The sequence below is a fragment of the Coturnix japonica genome, chromosome 5 (assembly GCF_001577835.2).
Source record: "Coturnix japonica isolate 7356 chromosome 5, Coturnix japonica 2.1, whole genome shotgun sequence".
Taxonomy (NCBI): domain Eukaryota; kingdom Metazoa; phylum Chordata; class Aves; order Galliformes; family Phasianidae; genus Coturnix; species Coturnix japonica.
The window spans coordinates 24,906,268-24,922,376 of NC_029520.1; the positions used below are offsets into that span (position 1 = coordinate 24,906,268).

The window sequence follows — 16,109 nt, forward strand, 5'->3', positions numbered from 1 at the left end:
AAAGTAAAGAAAAAAACCCCAAACCTTGCAGGTGCTTCCACACTGCACCACTTTAGCAGTCCTTGCTTTACCTTGGTTCTCACTCAATTTCATTTCTCAAGGCATAAACTGCAGAAGAAACAGAGGTTATTACTTGTTCCAGTATTGAACAAGTACAGTGTGAAGTTTCAACAGGTGGCTTGTAATTTTGCAAATGCATTGTTCCAAGTGGCTCATTAAACTTAAGCTATTCGGGAACACATCCCATCCCTGCCATTTTCATTCTGCTCAAAGCAGTAAAGCAGCCCTGCATTGTCTCCAGTGCAATGTGATAAGAAGTCTATTCAGATCTACCTCAAGCTTGAAATGATGAAGAAGGGCTGAAGGAGTGGAGCCTGTCTCACAGATCAGAGTGAACTTGATGAAGGTAGAAGCTGCCCTTAAATAGACAACATATGCAGAATCTGTGGGCATTACATAGTGCCCAGGTAGGAAGGGAGCCTGCTCCAGAGTTTCCAAACCACACAGGATTAAAGCTCCATGCGTGGCAGCTGAAAGCTACCTGTCCCGGCAACTCTTAGCTCTCCTTAAGACAGGGCTTGGAATCTTACCATCATCCTGTCTGTCAAGCACAGCCCGAGCTCTAGGACTAGGCACACTAGCAGAAGCATGGAAGGAAGAGGACAGTACTATTTTTTATGACTACAGTACATCGTCCTGGCAAAAATAGTTATATCATTTGTGCAACCATAAACAATGCATTAAACTGAGCTCTAATTAAAACCTAGTTCATTAGAGCATATTATAAGTTGTGCCATTCTCATATGAAAACAAGGGAAATGGGCACTACATACAATCACTGTGAGACTGTTTCCCAGTGCTGCAGGTTAAGAAAAACACGCTCCAGGAGGATGAAACTTTCTGTGAAACAGTTTTTCTGTACTAAAAGGGATCATCAGATGTGTCTTGCATCAGTTTTTGTAAGTGACCAGTTTGGCTTGCGGAACACAGCATCCATTTCGCAAATGAAAGCTCAGGAAAAGATTCAAAGTCATCTTGACAAATGATTTGCAATCAGTATGACCACAACTTACAAATACAAAGCATAATAACATGCAGAGAAAAATCCAGTGCATGGAAAGGAAACTACCAACAAGATAACACCTGGAAAAATATTCTCAGGAGCTCAGGTCGACCACAAAAAAGAAGTCTTCAACTTTGTGATGCTGCAAACAACACAGTTAGTTGTGGGATGTAGTGACAGGGGCCTCATGTATGAGAAATAGGCACTGATGACTTATGAGCCTTTAAATCAGCAGAGCGTCCAGCTCTGGGCAGTACCCTTATTGCGAGAGGTGCGCCATTTGGCAAGAGTGCATAAGAGAGCAAAGGGAACAGGCAGGGGTCTAGGAAACTTGATCTATGAGAAAATGCTGAAAGAATTCCATTTGTTTAGTCTAGGGATGACATTCAGTCTTCTGAGACTTAAAAGCTGTTATATTTTAAAAAATAGATGGTCATAGATCTTTTTTTTTTCTTCCCCGTGGGTATTTCAAGTAGCAGACAGTTTACTTAGAGAAGGGAGATTTAAGTTTGATATAAAAACACCCCAGCAATTAACAGTTTGCTCATTGGAGGAGCCAGAGGAATCACTATCCCCATTTCAGGCACAGGTTGTACACATTAGAGCTGCAGTTAGCTGGATAGGACCTTGAGCTCAATTGAGGTGGAACAAACCTCCTCAGGTCTTTTGTGCTCTTCTCACATGGGCCGATAAGCTCCAGCAGATCCTATATAATTGAGGCATCCCTCTCTGCAAACACAGCCTGAAGTCTTCAAGGGATTTGAGCTGCTTTAAGTTTCCAGACTTTGGGATCTGATCTTCCTAATGCATCTGGCTGCCACATACTGTATGACGGCTGTAGCTGTGCAGTACCTTTATGACAACAGCTTCTAGCATGAGCAGAGAAAGTTTAGCACCAAAATGGAGCACTGTTCAGCTCTTTACACCAGGATAGTTTCTTAGTAGTAGAAATGCTTTCAACCTCAGATACTGCTTTTGTGGCTTTGTGAGGGAGCTACCCAGAGTCCACGTTTTTTCTCTTGCAGCTCCTCTTTTTCAATTCACATTGCTTCCAAGCACTGCTGGCTTGTAGCATACCTAACTTTGAGATAAGCCACCTGTCTTTGAACATAGTCGTTCATTTTCTCCCTATTCTCCTTTCTTGCTGCACTCTTTCCATGCTGAGAAATGCTTTTCAATAAAAGCAAATCCATAGGTGTTTCCACTGGAGCCTTAACATTACTGGGAAACTATTTTTCACTTCCACACCTGTTTTTAATAGTACTTGGAACAACTACCATAGCAATTCTTGGAGAGTTTGCCTACCTCTGCTGGCTGGACTATACGAGCACAGCATTTTTACAGTATTGTAAGTGTATAGTTAATTATAGGACACCAAACAGAAAGCTTTTGAAAACTGTCACAGGCAGGTGAGAAATATTTCAGACTGGTCTACCCAATTAGAGTACCATTCCTCTTTTTATGCTACAGCTAGAGAGTAGGAGAGGGGATAGAAAGAGGCAGGTTTGCAATGTGATGAGTCTCTTTGTGTAATGATGCATCATCTTCTTCCAGCAGCATTTAGCACTTGACTAGGAAGCAAAGGGAACTGCCTCCAACAGGAGCACTAGCACTCACTGCTGGACACCTATCACGAGCCAGGCAAAATGGTCAGACTTTAGAAACACAATGACAATAGCGTATGGAACTCAGATATTTGACAAAGAAACAACTCAAAAGCCTGAAAACATGCAGCTAAGACACCTCTGAGTTGTACCACAAAACGTACTCACTGATCCCCATTGACCACTTAGGTTTGGTGGCCTGGAAAAATGCAAAAATGTGCGGATAACTAAGAGGCAAGGAACATGAGGATAGCAGCTTTTACTCATCCTCTCCATACAGAAATATACACAGCACTCTTACAACATAGCTCATAGTTCTGTTAACATGAGGCTGGTGAAAGAGAACACAGCTGACTTTTACCTCAAATGTTCTACACTGCTCCTGTACAAGGATGATCCTGCAGGACCTCGCACATTTCCCATCTTCCCTTGGTCTACTTACTGAATCTGACTTCTAGAATTTCTTTTCCATCCTGAAGTGGCAACAAAAGTAAGAAGCTTTCACAGGACAAACAGGGCTTTCCAGTGGTTCTGGAACACAGCTTTGCTTTCATAGCTCTATGGTGATATCCACAGCTTCCTTGTGCAACGCTGGGAGCAGCAAATACTTTTGGAGATGCTGTTCCACGTACCACTGAACCAATTTTTCATTCAGTTGGCTTCTTGCAATCCACACAGTTCCTCAATTTCATAACTGCCAAACCCTAGCAGAGCTTTTGGTTTTAGGAGAGGCTTAGTAAATCTGCGCTTTTCCAAAGGGAATGTGGGAGCTCAGAACCAGCCATTATTACCACTTCTCCTTACCTGTGGCTCTCTATACGTGCTATAATCTTTCCCTTGAAGTTGACAGGGACATTCTAAGAAAGGCAAGAGGGTGTGTCAGTGTCAGTACATGTAGTCTATCAGCAGGCATCCATGTATGCTCAAATGGATGCCTGAAGTGCAGATCCAAGCATAAGGCTGCACTAAATTGTGTTAATGTATACAAGGAGTAACTAGCTTCAGCAAGTGAATGTAATCCCTTAAGTTTAAATCATCTCCTACTAAAAAGCAAAACAAACTCCATAAAGTTGACCTCTCCTCTCTCCATTTGTCACTACATGTTTGGGCAGTGCCTGGTGCTGCAATCTATTTCCTTTCCTTTTCTTCCCAAATTTTTATCAGTTTAACCTAAAATGCATTTGTCATTTTTTGGTGTTTTTTTTGGTGGTGGTTTTTTGTTGTTGTTGTTGTTTTGTTGTTTTTTGGGGGGGGGGTTGCTTGGTTTTTTTTCTTACATCTTTGACACCTACTGCCCCCCTCCTACTGCTCCCTGTCCACTCTCTTAACTGGCAGCTGTAGTAGTCATGACTCCATGTCTAGAGTAATTTGTTTTCTTTCTTTGGGGGATAGGGAGGGGGGAGTGACTGAATTCTTTGGGAATGATTTATCACACAGCACTCAGGGGGAGCTTCATTTATTTGCCTAGCTGCATATGGTTTAACACCTATGGTTGCATGCCGCTTATTATACAATGTTATTTTTCCCACTTGTATACTTTGCACCTTTTCATAGAGCAGATTAACTGGTCCCCAGTGGCATGTTATTTATGACTTTGTTTGCTGGCTGTCTGGAAAGGGTCCTGGTCCTGCTCTCCCCTGCCTACTCCCTTCTTCACCACACCTGTCCCAACTGAGACTGTGGGAGAATCATACTCAGGTATGACAAATCAGACCTCCTCGGAACTTCCAAGAGGGAGGAAGAGACAAAGATCCCCCACGCAGCCATAAAGAGCAGTGGTTGAACCACAGATGAAGCAGGAAGGAAAGAAGGGATAGAGCAAGGGAAAAACAATACTGTGCATTACGTCTAACTCAGAAGAGAAGAGCACGGCAATTTGCAGTGCAAACTGAAGAGAATTATTAAGTTTTTGTGTAATACTCAATATCAGCTTCTCCTGATCTTGCTTCATTTTCAGAAACTAAATTAAAATGAATTCCTAAACAAAACCAACCACCTGCCAGACCACCAACAAACAAAACCCTCATTAAAAGGAAGGAGGAAAAGAGAGAAATACCATCAAGGTTTGAAGATTAATATTTCTGAGAGGTGGGACAGTAAAGTAACAGGTTTTAGCCCAATGCTTCTGACAGCTCAGAGGAGGACTATATTGGGAAGCACTGATGCAAGATGCAGGATGAGCCTGCAGACAGTAGAAAAGACAAAATCGTTCAGATCATGGTTCCTTTTCATGAACTCTTGTTCTAGACATCATGCCTGACAGCTATGGGAAAGTTCAAAAGACAGTGCTCCTAGGTGTTAAGCCAAGAGCAGAGGCAGGTACTAAAATGTCCAGCAAAAAGGGCTGCAGTCCACGTTAGGATGCCATCCCCCCACACCAAAATGCTCCGGTTCCAAAGTTACTGTGACATTTTATTCAGATGTCACTAGATCATATTTGTGCCAATCTACCTTCCTTTCTCAATCTATTTTCTGCTGAAGTTGAAATCACCTTTTGATTCCTCCACTTGGTAGCCTAACAACTAAGCAGCCACAGACTGTGGGGAAGAGCCCACAATTCTGTGATAAGACATTTGGATAGTAGCATTAATACAGTGGCATGGAGAGACAGTAAGATTGGAACTAACACAAACAGTTTAGGAGCAGCAGAAAGTAGGAGAAAAGCAGCAGGAGGAGAAGCAGAAACCCGTAGTCTCACATGTCTTTAAATAATGAGGTGGGGAGTGCAGTGTGCCAAGACAGGACAACTAAGGAATGTGGCTGAGAAGACAGAAAGGGATAAGCACAGGTGAGAAACTGCCCCCTTTGAAACAGTGCTTTGTGCTTTTCAAGAGTCTCATCTGAATCCACCTCCAGCTCCCTGGTCTCTGTACTGTTCCAAGTTTCCAAGGCACAAGGAAATTTGTTTCAACTCCAAATAACAATACATTCAATATGAACGGGTACAGTCTCTCCTCATTCAGGAAAGTCATATATGAGTTTTCAAGTTCCTTGAGCTTAGTCCTCACTACTAAACACGAAAAGCTTACTAACAAATCAAACATTTTTTTTTTGTCTACTCTTGGCTATTCTTGGTTTATCCCACCAAAACTGCCATTTTCTTCCTTAAGGACAAATCAGTAGTCTCTGCCGTGTTATATGCTGGTTGGCCTCACTCAACAATCTGACGTGGGAGGAACTGCATCAGTTCTCAAAGTAGGTGGCTTAAAAGCAGACTCCTTGTTAATGTATGGAATCCTAGCAAGATACCATGTGCCTAAGGACACATGAGTATATTTCTCCTTGGAGCAACCCACTACACCTGATCACTAGGAAAGTCATGTAGGAAAATGGTATCACTTCCCAGATGAGTACTGGATGAAGCTACTGCAGTGTGCTATGTAGGTTTTGTCACCCGGGTCATTCTGTGATTCTGTGAGATTCTTGTTTTCACAGCTCCTTTACACTTACATCTCTTGTATTCTAAGAGCTCCAACCAGCAGAAAGCTCCATCATCACTGGAAAGCTGTCACATCAGATGCTTACATGATGTCTGAGTGCCAGAGATGAATAGAATAGGCCATGTGGAGCTGGCTCCCATTCAACAAGCAGGATTTTGAAATAAACAGCTACTATTATTTTTTTTAAAAACTAGGCACACACAAACCTGTCTTCAGCTGCTAACCTTAATGTATTACTCATTCTTCCTCTTCAATAACGTCATGTTCAAAACCCCTGTGACTACAGAATATTTACTTGAGGCTGCTACTGCTGGTTTCTCTAGAGCTGTTTATTTTTCCATGCATGAGCTCATTACATCACTCTGTGGTTTTCTTAAAGGTTGTCAGGGTAAGCTGGATACAGGCTGGAATCTCCTGCTAATCAAAACCAAATCACTAAGTAGCACAAATGAACTTGGAGATAACCCAACTCTGGAAATGAGGAACAACCATGGATTCCTCATTCCATGGAGATGGGGTGCTCCCAAACAGTCTGCCATCAGATTTATATTCTTGGAAGCCAGACTCATTATCAAGTGCTTTCCTAGAGTAAGAACTATTAAGGAAAAAATCAGTTGGATTTCTCTAGGCTGGAGTATACTGGGAAGAGGAGGTAGTACAACTTTGATTACTTTGAAAGTAGCATGAAAAGGTAATCCTACACATCCTGATTAGGGAATGGCCAATGCAAAGGTCCTGACTGTATCTCTTCCTGTCCTGGCATCATTAAAAATAAATGACACATCTCAAAGTCAAGTATTAAATAATAGGCTTAGTTTGGGGGCTGCATGTGTGCGCGTGCACATGGGTGCACACAGTTGGAAAAGGCAGAAGTCAATTCAAATCAAACAAACATCAAAATATTTTTGTCATTTTGCCACAGCAAACAAAATATTTTGTGTTGATCTGAGGTTCTCTTTACATTCAAAAAGCAAAACAAAAATAGTTAGTAAAATGTACAAAAGAACCTATCTCCTACTCAACAGTCTAGATCTCTAGCCAAGATATTTCACCCTGCATCTCACCCCAGTAGGAAGGAGATCTAGCCATTTGGAAGGCAGACTGGGATAAAAGCACTGGCAGTCCCTCCTAGCAATGTTGTTCTGCCTAACACAGAAAAATTCACTGGCAAAACATTTGGAGATATATGGTATCTCAGTCAAGTACTCTAATCAGCAGGATAGAATAGTTCTGATTCTCCTGATCCCCAGCATATTTAATATTTACATAAATCATACAAAATGTCAATGCTCCAAAACAAAGGCTTTTTCAGGAGAAGCTCTCCTGCTCATCTACGCTAAATGGAAAGTAGAACACTTGGATTTCAAATACAGCTTGTGTAAGATACATGTAATATGGGTATTTTCTTTTAGGAGGAAGCAGAGGAGTTACTAGTTCTGAAGTGCTCAACAATCTGCTGGTTGGTTCATCCTGAAGGGATGCAGGAAATTCCAACACAGACTTCTTTCACTTCTGCTATCTCACTAGCAAGAAAGAGTCCTATCCAACCCTTCTACCAAGATGGATACAACAAATTCTGCACATCTTCCATACTTCCTCACTTGCATCAGGTATACAGCCACATAGACATTAATGGATGCAAGGCCCAACATAGGACAAGGCACAAAGTTTTGCTGGGAAGTGCTACTAAAAACAATGTTAGAAGTACTGCTGCTCTGCTCACTTTTCTTTGGGACAGTTAAAGGATTGAAGAGAATATTTCTGGCTCCTCAGCCTTTTCTTCCTTGCTCCTCCTTTTTTTACCCCACTATACAGACTCAGGAACACACCACAGACTTTTCAGCTAAAGGCAGCTGAAAATATCTCTAAAATGGATGGTTAGGCAAGTGACTTACTCAGAGGTTTATCGTAGAAGCCTTCACTGAAACACAGTACTAACCAGAAGAACAACAGCAAATTACAGAGACTATTTGTCTCAATACAGCAATTCTTTCATTCTCCTCTCAGTCAGTATAGTGATGGCACTAGCTTTCCAAGATGTTCTATAGTAATCTTGGTCAGAAATCAGAAGTGTGTTGAGCATTTATATTTCAAGCTGCTAAGGAACAAAAGCAGTCAAAAGCATCCCCTAATTTTGCATGCCCATTCCATAACTAATGGACTAATCATCATCTTCATCCAAGAGAGATGTGAAGATATTAGAAATAATATTCTAAATGATAACCCTTCTTACTGGCCTTTGCTGTTCAGTCCCACCAACCCTATATTGTCTTTTAACATACAGGACAAAGGTCAAGAATGAAAGGTACCAAGGAGGGGGACTAGGTTTAGCTGGCTGAAAGAAAGACTAAAATAGGTCAGACCTCTTATCAGCTACACCATGGTCCCATTTTGATGAGGCAGCATTTCTTGATATCAATAACTCATTGTAAGAAACACAGACAACAGTGTGGCCTGGTGTGGAAAAACGGGTCTAAAACTGGCTGCTCAGACTCTTAATGAGATCCTACAGCAAATGAGTGTTAGGGCTACAAGAAAGGCTGAGTCAGATGAACCACACATCTCCTTTTAGCATGCTGCAGAAACCACCTGTTATGGAAATCTTGAATTTTCCAGAAGACCATTTATTTTTGATTTGTAGCTTGTACCCACAATAATCTTGCTCGAATACCAGAAATGACATCATAACTAATTGGAAAAAAAAATGGAAAATGCGTAAGCTCACAAAAGCAACTCTTTCACAAACAGAACTCCAGCTTACATGAGGCAGCTTCCTGAGGAAACATTTCAACAACATGAAAAGCAGCCTACTTTGGCTCTGCCAGGCCAAAGGGTGGGAGACAAGCTCTTGAGTAAAAGATGCTCCCACTCTTGGGTCAGTTTGTAGCCTATCAGAACCCATATCTGGGAAATCTTATTTTGATCACAGCTACTAGGTTTGCTTCATAACAAGAAAAACTGATCCCCAAGGTAGGTAGGACCTATTACATAGGATTTTCATATTAAATTGTCACCTTTAATTGCATTATTAATAACATGGTTTTGCAGGTAGCCGACAAAACACAAGCTGCTTTTGCTCTCCAGTGAAAAACATCCATAGAGAAGACTGTTAACTCTACTACATCTTCGGAAGCTTTTGGGCGATTCTCACTGGCAAGTTCCTACACAGACTACCCTACTGCAAAGCCAGTCAGGACGTAAGGCACAGAAGTCTTCCTAAAACTGGGGTCTGGGCAACACTGGATCTCTTCCTGCAAAGAGCTCTTCTCCATGTTGCAGCGAGACAACCATGATCTAGCCTTGCTTTCATTCTGCAGTGGGCAAGGGGCAGAGGGAGGCTAAAGGAATTGTAGAGGGCCATGAATGCTGTCTGGTTAATTCAGAAATACCATGTGACCAGCTACTTCAAGCCAACACAGTTTAACTGTTCCGGGGACTGAAACTATTCCAATAACTGTACCAGTAATACATTATTTTGTAAAATACATGCAATAGCAGCAGCTCCCATCGAAACCTCTTATGTACCTTTTACCTTCTTATATTCTTCCGTGTTAGTTAAAACATATCAGACAGAAAACACACTTACCTCATTCTCCTACTTTACTCTCCTTCAAGTTTCTTGTGATTTCAGTTACTTCACACAGTTACATGCTCATTTACAATCTTCCAATCCCAAGTTTTACACCTTAGCTTGATACCTTGCTGCTTCCCTCTTCTTCCATTCACATTCATACTTTTTTTTTTTTTTTTTTTTTTTCATTTTTTGTTTGTTTGTTTTGGGTTTTTTTTTTTGCTTGGATCTTCTCTCATTCTCTCTACTGCCCACAAAAATTCAATAATTATTAATGTCCAACCATAAGTAACTTACTTTCTCTTGTGAAATGTGACAATTTCTCTACTAAAAAATACCCCCTCCAGAAAAGAATCTTGGAAGTTACAAGACGACCCTCAATGGTATTTTCTCAACTGCCTAGATCAAATCCATAGCACAGATCTCAGAGACAAACACACCAATTTGCAAGACCACGAAAAACTGCTGAACAACAAAACAGAACAAAGGTGAAAACTGGCTGGGATGAATTTTCTGATGAAAATATTAGAGGTTCCCAGTTCTGGTTTGGGAAACAAACACCCCTTGGGGCACTTCTACAGCGGCCTTCTGGACAAAAAAAAAAACACGCTGTCTGAAATTCTTTCTTAGCCCGCCCTTCAAGTCCTGCAACGCAGATGCAGTCATATAGGTTACAACGAGAAAAGAACAAAACAAGAAATGAACATGAGAAACTGCAGTCTGGTTCAAAACAACAACAACTTTTTCTTTTTTTTTTTTTTTCTTTTTTTAAATTGAGTATTACCTGAATTCCTTATACTGGAGCTGTTCAGTTTGGAGTCTTTGATGACTAAGTGCTTAATCCACAGGGTGGGTGCTGTGATTTCTGAAAGAGAAAAAAATAACTGCCTTAAAGAAACTGGAGTAACTAGTGAGTACACATGGTCATTATTTACGAGGACAATGATTAATGATTCATCATCTTTGTAGATATCAGCTCATCCCCTGGTGAAGCTTCCCACCACATAAAAACCAGTATCTGTAAATACAACACAAGGTTATCTTGTTATCTTCACTTTCCAAAGGTTGCCTCACTACTGGCAAAATATCATTGCCTTCTAACTCCCTCTTCTTAGCCAAATTCTGAAGTCCATAGCCTTTCTCTTCAATATTTGTTGTGTGCTATGTCATATACTGGTTTCCACCAAAGCATATATGAAAACCAGACAAAAAAAAACTCAACCCAGACTTTAAATATGATTTTAACAGTCCAAGCATAATTGGCCACAGTTTTGTCAGATCCCTAAAACAAGCAACAACAAAACTCAAATAGGAAAGGAAAAAAAGAAGTACATTTTTGAAAAGACTTCAAACTTCTAGGGAAAATTTTTAAAGAAACAAGTTCTGGTTTAAAAAAGTCTTCTAATGCACTACAACCAAGATACCAAAACAAATTTGTGATACAGATGCTTAGGAGTTCATCCTCTGAAGTGTTACTGTCAATTTCAGAACCTGCCTTAAGCAGCTCCTTACAGAAATGACAAAACAACTGTACCTGAATAGAACTTACAGCAAAGCACGACTTGGTACCATAGAGTTCCTAAACTGACATTTTCAGCATCGACACTTGTAAGCTGAACATTTCCCAGTTTCCACAAGAACGTGTTTTACACACTAAATCCTGGAGTCTGTCTTAAGAAGTTCCTCTGAGAAGTTTTTACAAAACTTTTCCTGCTGTTTTTTTGATATTTACGTGGATCTGCTCAGCGAGGGAGAAGCTGGCTGACAGCAGGAGAATCTGATCACACATTTAAAGTGCATGAAAGAAAAATGACATTTTTCCCTGCCTGTGTGTTTTCTGTTACACTGGACAGTAAATATTATTGTAATCACGCTAAGGGCATTTTTTCACATGACAATACAGGTTGAACATTGATAGATGTCCCAGCAGTAGTAGAATTTTGCTTAACAAAGACTGTCTTACCTGCAAGTTTTAATACACTGTGTTATCAGTCATTATGTGTTCCTATAAAACACATATACCCATATATTTTGGGATTTTATATTTTTTGATAGCCACATCAAGTAAAACATTGGATGAATGGGTGGGAAAGGCAGAAGGATAAAAGCAGAAAAAGCCATAAAGCAAAGTGCTGGATCCAAACTCCCAGATTTGGGATGAAACTTAGCTCTTGCTCTGCGCTGGGTACATCTACAGCTGAAAAGAAAGGGATTACTGAAGTTAAGGGATGACAAAATACAGGTCAGGGACTACAGGTCAGAGACATTACAGTGTAGATCTGTAAGTGACGCTGACAACTGCAGGAAAAAGAATCACCAGCAAAGAGGAGAAAGAAAAAGAAAGTGAACCGTTTGGGATCTATCATAAAAATGTATTTTCAATCCAGTTAACCTGGATAGCTTTTGGACTACAGAGAAGCAATCTAGATTAATTACTCCTCTGAACAACAGGTCTGTGGGAAGAGTAGATTCCTATAGTGTGAAGAGGTGAAATTTCCAAAAAGATAAGGCACTCAAAGAGGCTGTTCTTTAGGAAATGAATATAACTTGCATGTTAAAACTAAATAGAGGTTGGATGTAAAGAAAACTGGGTCTAGGAGTACCAGAGGAAATAAAACTGTTGTGTGGGTTGTTTTTTTCCTAAATTATTTTATTTATAACTAAAGCAAAGGCCGTTAAAACACTTTTCTGTAGAGGAATATCTTGCCCCAAGAGGATTATCACTATAAAAAATACCAAAAGATATTTCAATCCCAAATGCACAGGAATTGAATGAGATTTGGACACTAACTCCTTTGAACATCTACAGAGTCTAGACCTGGTGGGCGAATGTTCCAAGTTCTTCTGTCATCTGACACTTGCATCTGACACCAAGTACATGCTGTTCTCAAGAAGAGCTACCTAAGATAATGGACGACGATTCTGGTGCAGCACTGTGATGTGGTTGCTCAGAGCAAAAGGGCTGTTCAGCAAAGCACACCAAGATCTCCAGTTCACCTTCTGCTCAAGACAGGAGACACATTGAAAAAAAATCTCATCTATGAGATCAGACCACACTGCTCACAGCTTTATCAAACCGGCTTAGAAAGGAAGAGCAGATCACATTGTTTCTCTAGAAAAACTGCTCCATTGCTAAAAATGCTTTTCATTATATTCAGTCTGAATATGTTTTTTCAGTTTTTGACTCTCATCTTTCCATCATGCACTACTGTGCAGAGCCTGCCCCCATCTTTTAGATAACCTTCTTGTAGGTATTGTAAGGCTGCTACAAGGTCAGTCTTAAGCCTTCTCTTCTGTAGTGTTCTTACATACTTCCTGATTTAAGAAATCAATGCAAAATTTAGGCATTGAAAATACGTCTCATAAAAGATAGGACAAAGTGTTTTTAGATTTTGCCTGTCACCATAAGGACCAGAAAAGGTCTGTTCACTGCAGTATTTCTCAATAACGTTGCCCAGTTCTATTTAAAATAACCAAGGTATAGTGTTGCTCCTAGAAGGATTTTTTGAACAGGCTGTTTTAACCAGCTTAGTTCACTCCCGCATTTTACTAGTGCATTCTCTCCTTTGAATACCTATGGGCACTCCCTCTTGGGAAAATTTAAAGGCCAGAAGCATGCTGTGATTGCAGACTGCAATTTAATAGAACATAAGCTTGCTGCCAGAAGGAACTTTCCTTTGATATAAACAAGAGACAGTTAACTAGGCTTTAGACTCCAATGTTTATTTGAAAATGCTTTTTATTGCGAAGACTTTGTTTTGTTTCATAAAGCTTATAAGAATATTCTTACACACATATGATTTCTAAAAATGACAGGACTACAGTATCTTGCTAATAAATAAGCTTGTTCTAGCAACAACACACACCCCATTTCTGCTTTCCATTTTCTCAAGAAGGCAGCAAGTATCAGCAATATGAATTACTCTTGCTCAGAAGTTTCCAATTCTGCCTTTAATCCAGTTTAAAATCCAGTAAACTGGTCACAGAATGGCCTGGACTTGAGCCTACAGCTCAACTGCTAATAGGTCCACTAATTAATCAAGGACCAGTATCCCTGTTGGTAAGTATTTCTTTTTGTCCATCTAAAAGGCTTGATGACAGCCATTTTATCTCTGTTTCAAGGCTTCCAATGGACTGAAGTCTGGTATTTTGAGATAATACAATTACATAACTAGCCTATTTGAGGAGGAAGCTGCCTTGGTGGGCTATGAATTAAGTAGACCCAAGACACTGACTTCACTTGCTCAGATAGTATGCACATCAATGAAAGTAAATGCTAGAAAAAGAAACCTCTTAGCAATTTTCTTCCAAGTCTGCGTGCACAAGCTGTAGTTTAGCACTGTCCTCCCTGTAGTTATGCTGTAATGAATTGCAGAGGTTACAAAACTCATGGCATCGAGAGGGTGAAGAGAGCAAGGGGAAAGGACAACCTAAAGGAAGTTCCCATTTCTGACTCAATAGACATTTTTTAGCCATGACACCTTTTCCTCCAAGGTTATCCTAGGAATTTGTTCAACTGCTGTTATTGCTGGATTCCAGGGGGGAGAAGAGGATGTAAAAGGATTAGGGAAAATGCCTGAGGTCCCAAGAGCACTGTGAAATTTGGATAACTTATGAGATTCACTGGCTTTTCTGCTTTGCAGGATAAAGAGATTGTTTGAGCCACAAACCCCAGGGAAAAGAGTAAGGGAAGTGTCTTTTTTCACTGTTTTCTTTTTTTGTTATTGTTCTTTGTTGTTATTTGAGTTTTGTTTTGTTTTTTAATAATAATAATAATAAAAGGATGCTCTTACCTTCTCCATCAAAAATAGGCTGGGTTTCCATGGTAGGCGTTGGCTTCGACCCATCATCTGAATTGAGAGTTAAAAAGAATCGAAAAGAAACTACCATTATTGAGGTAAATACTATCTACTCTCCAGTACTGTTGAATGTTTGGGATTTGTACATGGCCCGGCCAAGTCCAGAAGAGAGAGAAGACAGAAAGAGCAAAACAAAATCAAATTTATGCTATCAGCAGCAACATTTTACACAGCAAGCATGCACAGACTACCCTTTGATTCTAAAGAAGCCTCCCTCCCCTCCCTGGCCCTCACCAACTACCAGTATGAATCACCTAGCAGTTTCCATTTGCTGCACTGATCAGGCAATCACCATTATGGTTTAAGTGGCTACAGCTCACACAGGTTATTCCTTGTGACAGCAGAGGTCTAGGAATTGCTGCCCTGTTGTGTCTTTCTCATTATTCTTTTTGTTCAAAAGAAAAACTATTCTTGTGAAACTTACCTGTGCAGAACCAGGCACCAGTTTTCACTGCAGAGCTGTTAGAAAGGGATGGTCAATCTTGTTTTCTTACAATATCTGAATCAAGGTGTTCTCTAATTGCAATGCAGAGGCAATGCCCTCTAATTGAAATAGAGTTGAGAAACCTTCTGTGCAAGCGTTGTCCATGTCTTCAGACCATAGGTCTTTCATAATTAAAATCTCCAACCAAAATAGATTCCATGGGAAACGTAAATCACAAAATGTAGCCTGCCTCTACAGGGAAACTGTTCAGCTTATGCTCAGTTTGGCCCAATATGACTATCCATCACATCGACAGAAATGGTTTGAATTCACATTGGATGCTCAGAGGGATCTGGATTTCAAGACCCAGCCTGGATCATTATTACACAGTATTGGAACAATGGAGAGCACCAGGTGAACATTTCCACAATCAAACATTTTGTCTAAGCAGGCACACACTCTACAGGAAAGTGTTTTGTTACATTCAAAATCAAAATGTAGAATATTGTTTAGATATAAACTAAGAAAAAGGTAATAAGTCGAGTATCATTTGCAGTGGTGGGTTTTGATGTTTATTTTTCTTTCTTTCAGAAAATAGTGACTTTAAAAAAAAAAAATTGTAACAACCATTTTCTCATGTATTATGGGTAAAGCTGACACTAGGCATCAGGAGAGTGGGCAACAACCCACAGTGGAGAACTGCCAAGTACAGCAAAAATCATTTGGAGAGAGAAGTCCATGCCAGAGAAGGCAAGCTACCACCACCTTTAAGGCTGTATCAGATGCACAAGGCAGAAGCCATTGGAAGGAAAGGCATACAGGACAACCCCTCCTATGGTAGCAACGGTAGGACTTCCTCTGACTTCCCTTTACTGGTTCTGATTACACCAAAAAATAAAGACCACTGAAGGGAAGGGGATGGGCAGAGATGGAAAACAGGCCCATAGATCATTTTTCAATCAAAACCCGCATTTGCAGTTTTATAAAGTGAGTGAAGTCTGAAAACCTCACAGCATTAACTTTATGTATTTCTACATAAAGCCATCTAATTCACAGGAAGCAAAAATGTGCTGGTAATTCCATTTCAGCCTTAGAGATCTACTGAAGAAATGAGCAAAAGAAATCCTCTAAGTAATTTTCCCTCTCAG

At 40.3% G+C, this 16,109-nt stretch overlaps 1 protein-coding gene across 5 annotated transcripts in view; it reads right to left on the reverse strand.

Moving 5' to 3' along the window:
- SMOC1 (SPARC related modular calcium binding 1) overlaps positions 1-16,109 on the reverse strand; it is a 120,516-nt gene that overhangs the window by 29,283 nt on the left and 75,124 nt on the right. For 3 of the 5 annotated variants that reach the window (XM_015864713.2, XM_015864717.2, XM_015864715.2), the window contains exons 6-7: positions 14,472-14,561; positions 10,463-10,543 (exon numbers count right to left, since the gene is read on the reverse strand). The exons of 1 other annotated variant lie outside the window; for it this stretch is intronic. In XM_015864713.2, coding sequence (XP_015720199.1) covers positions 10,463-10,543; positions 14,472-14,561 — 171 coding nt within the window. The remainder of the gene's footprint in view (positions 1-10,462; positions 10,544-14,471; positions 14,562-16,109) is intronic. One more of the 5 variants, XM_015864716.2, reaches the window with a different exon arrangement.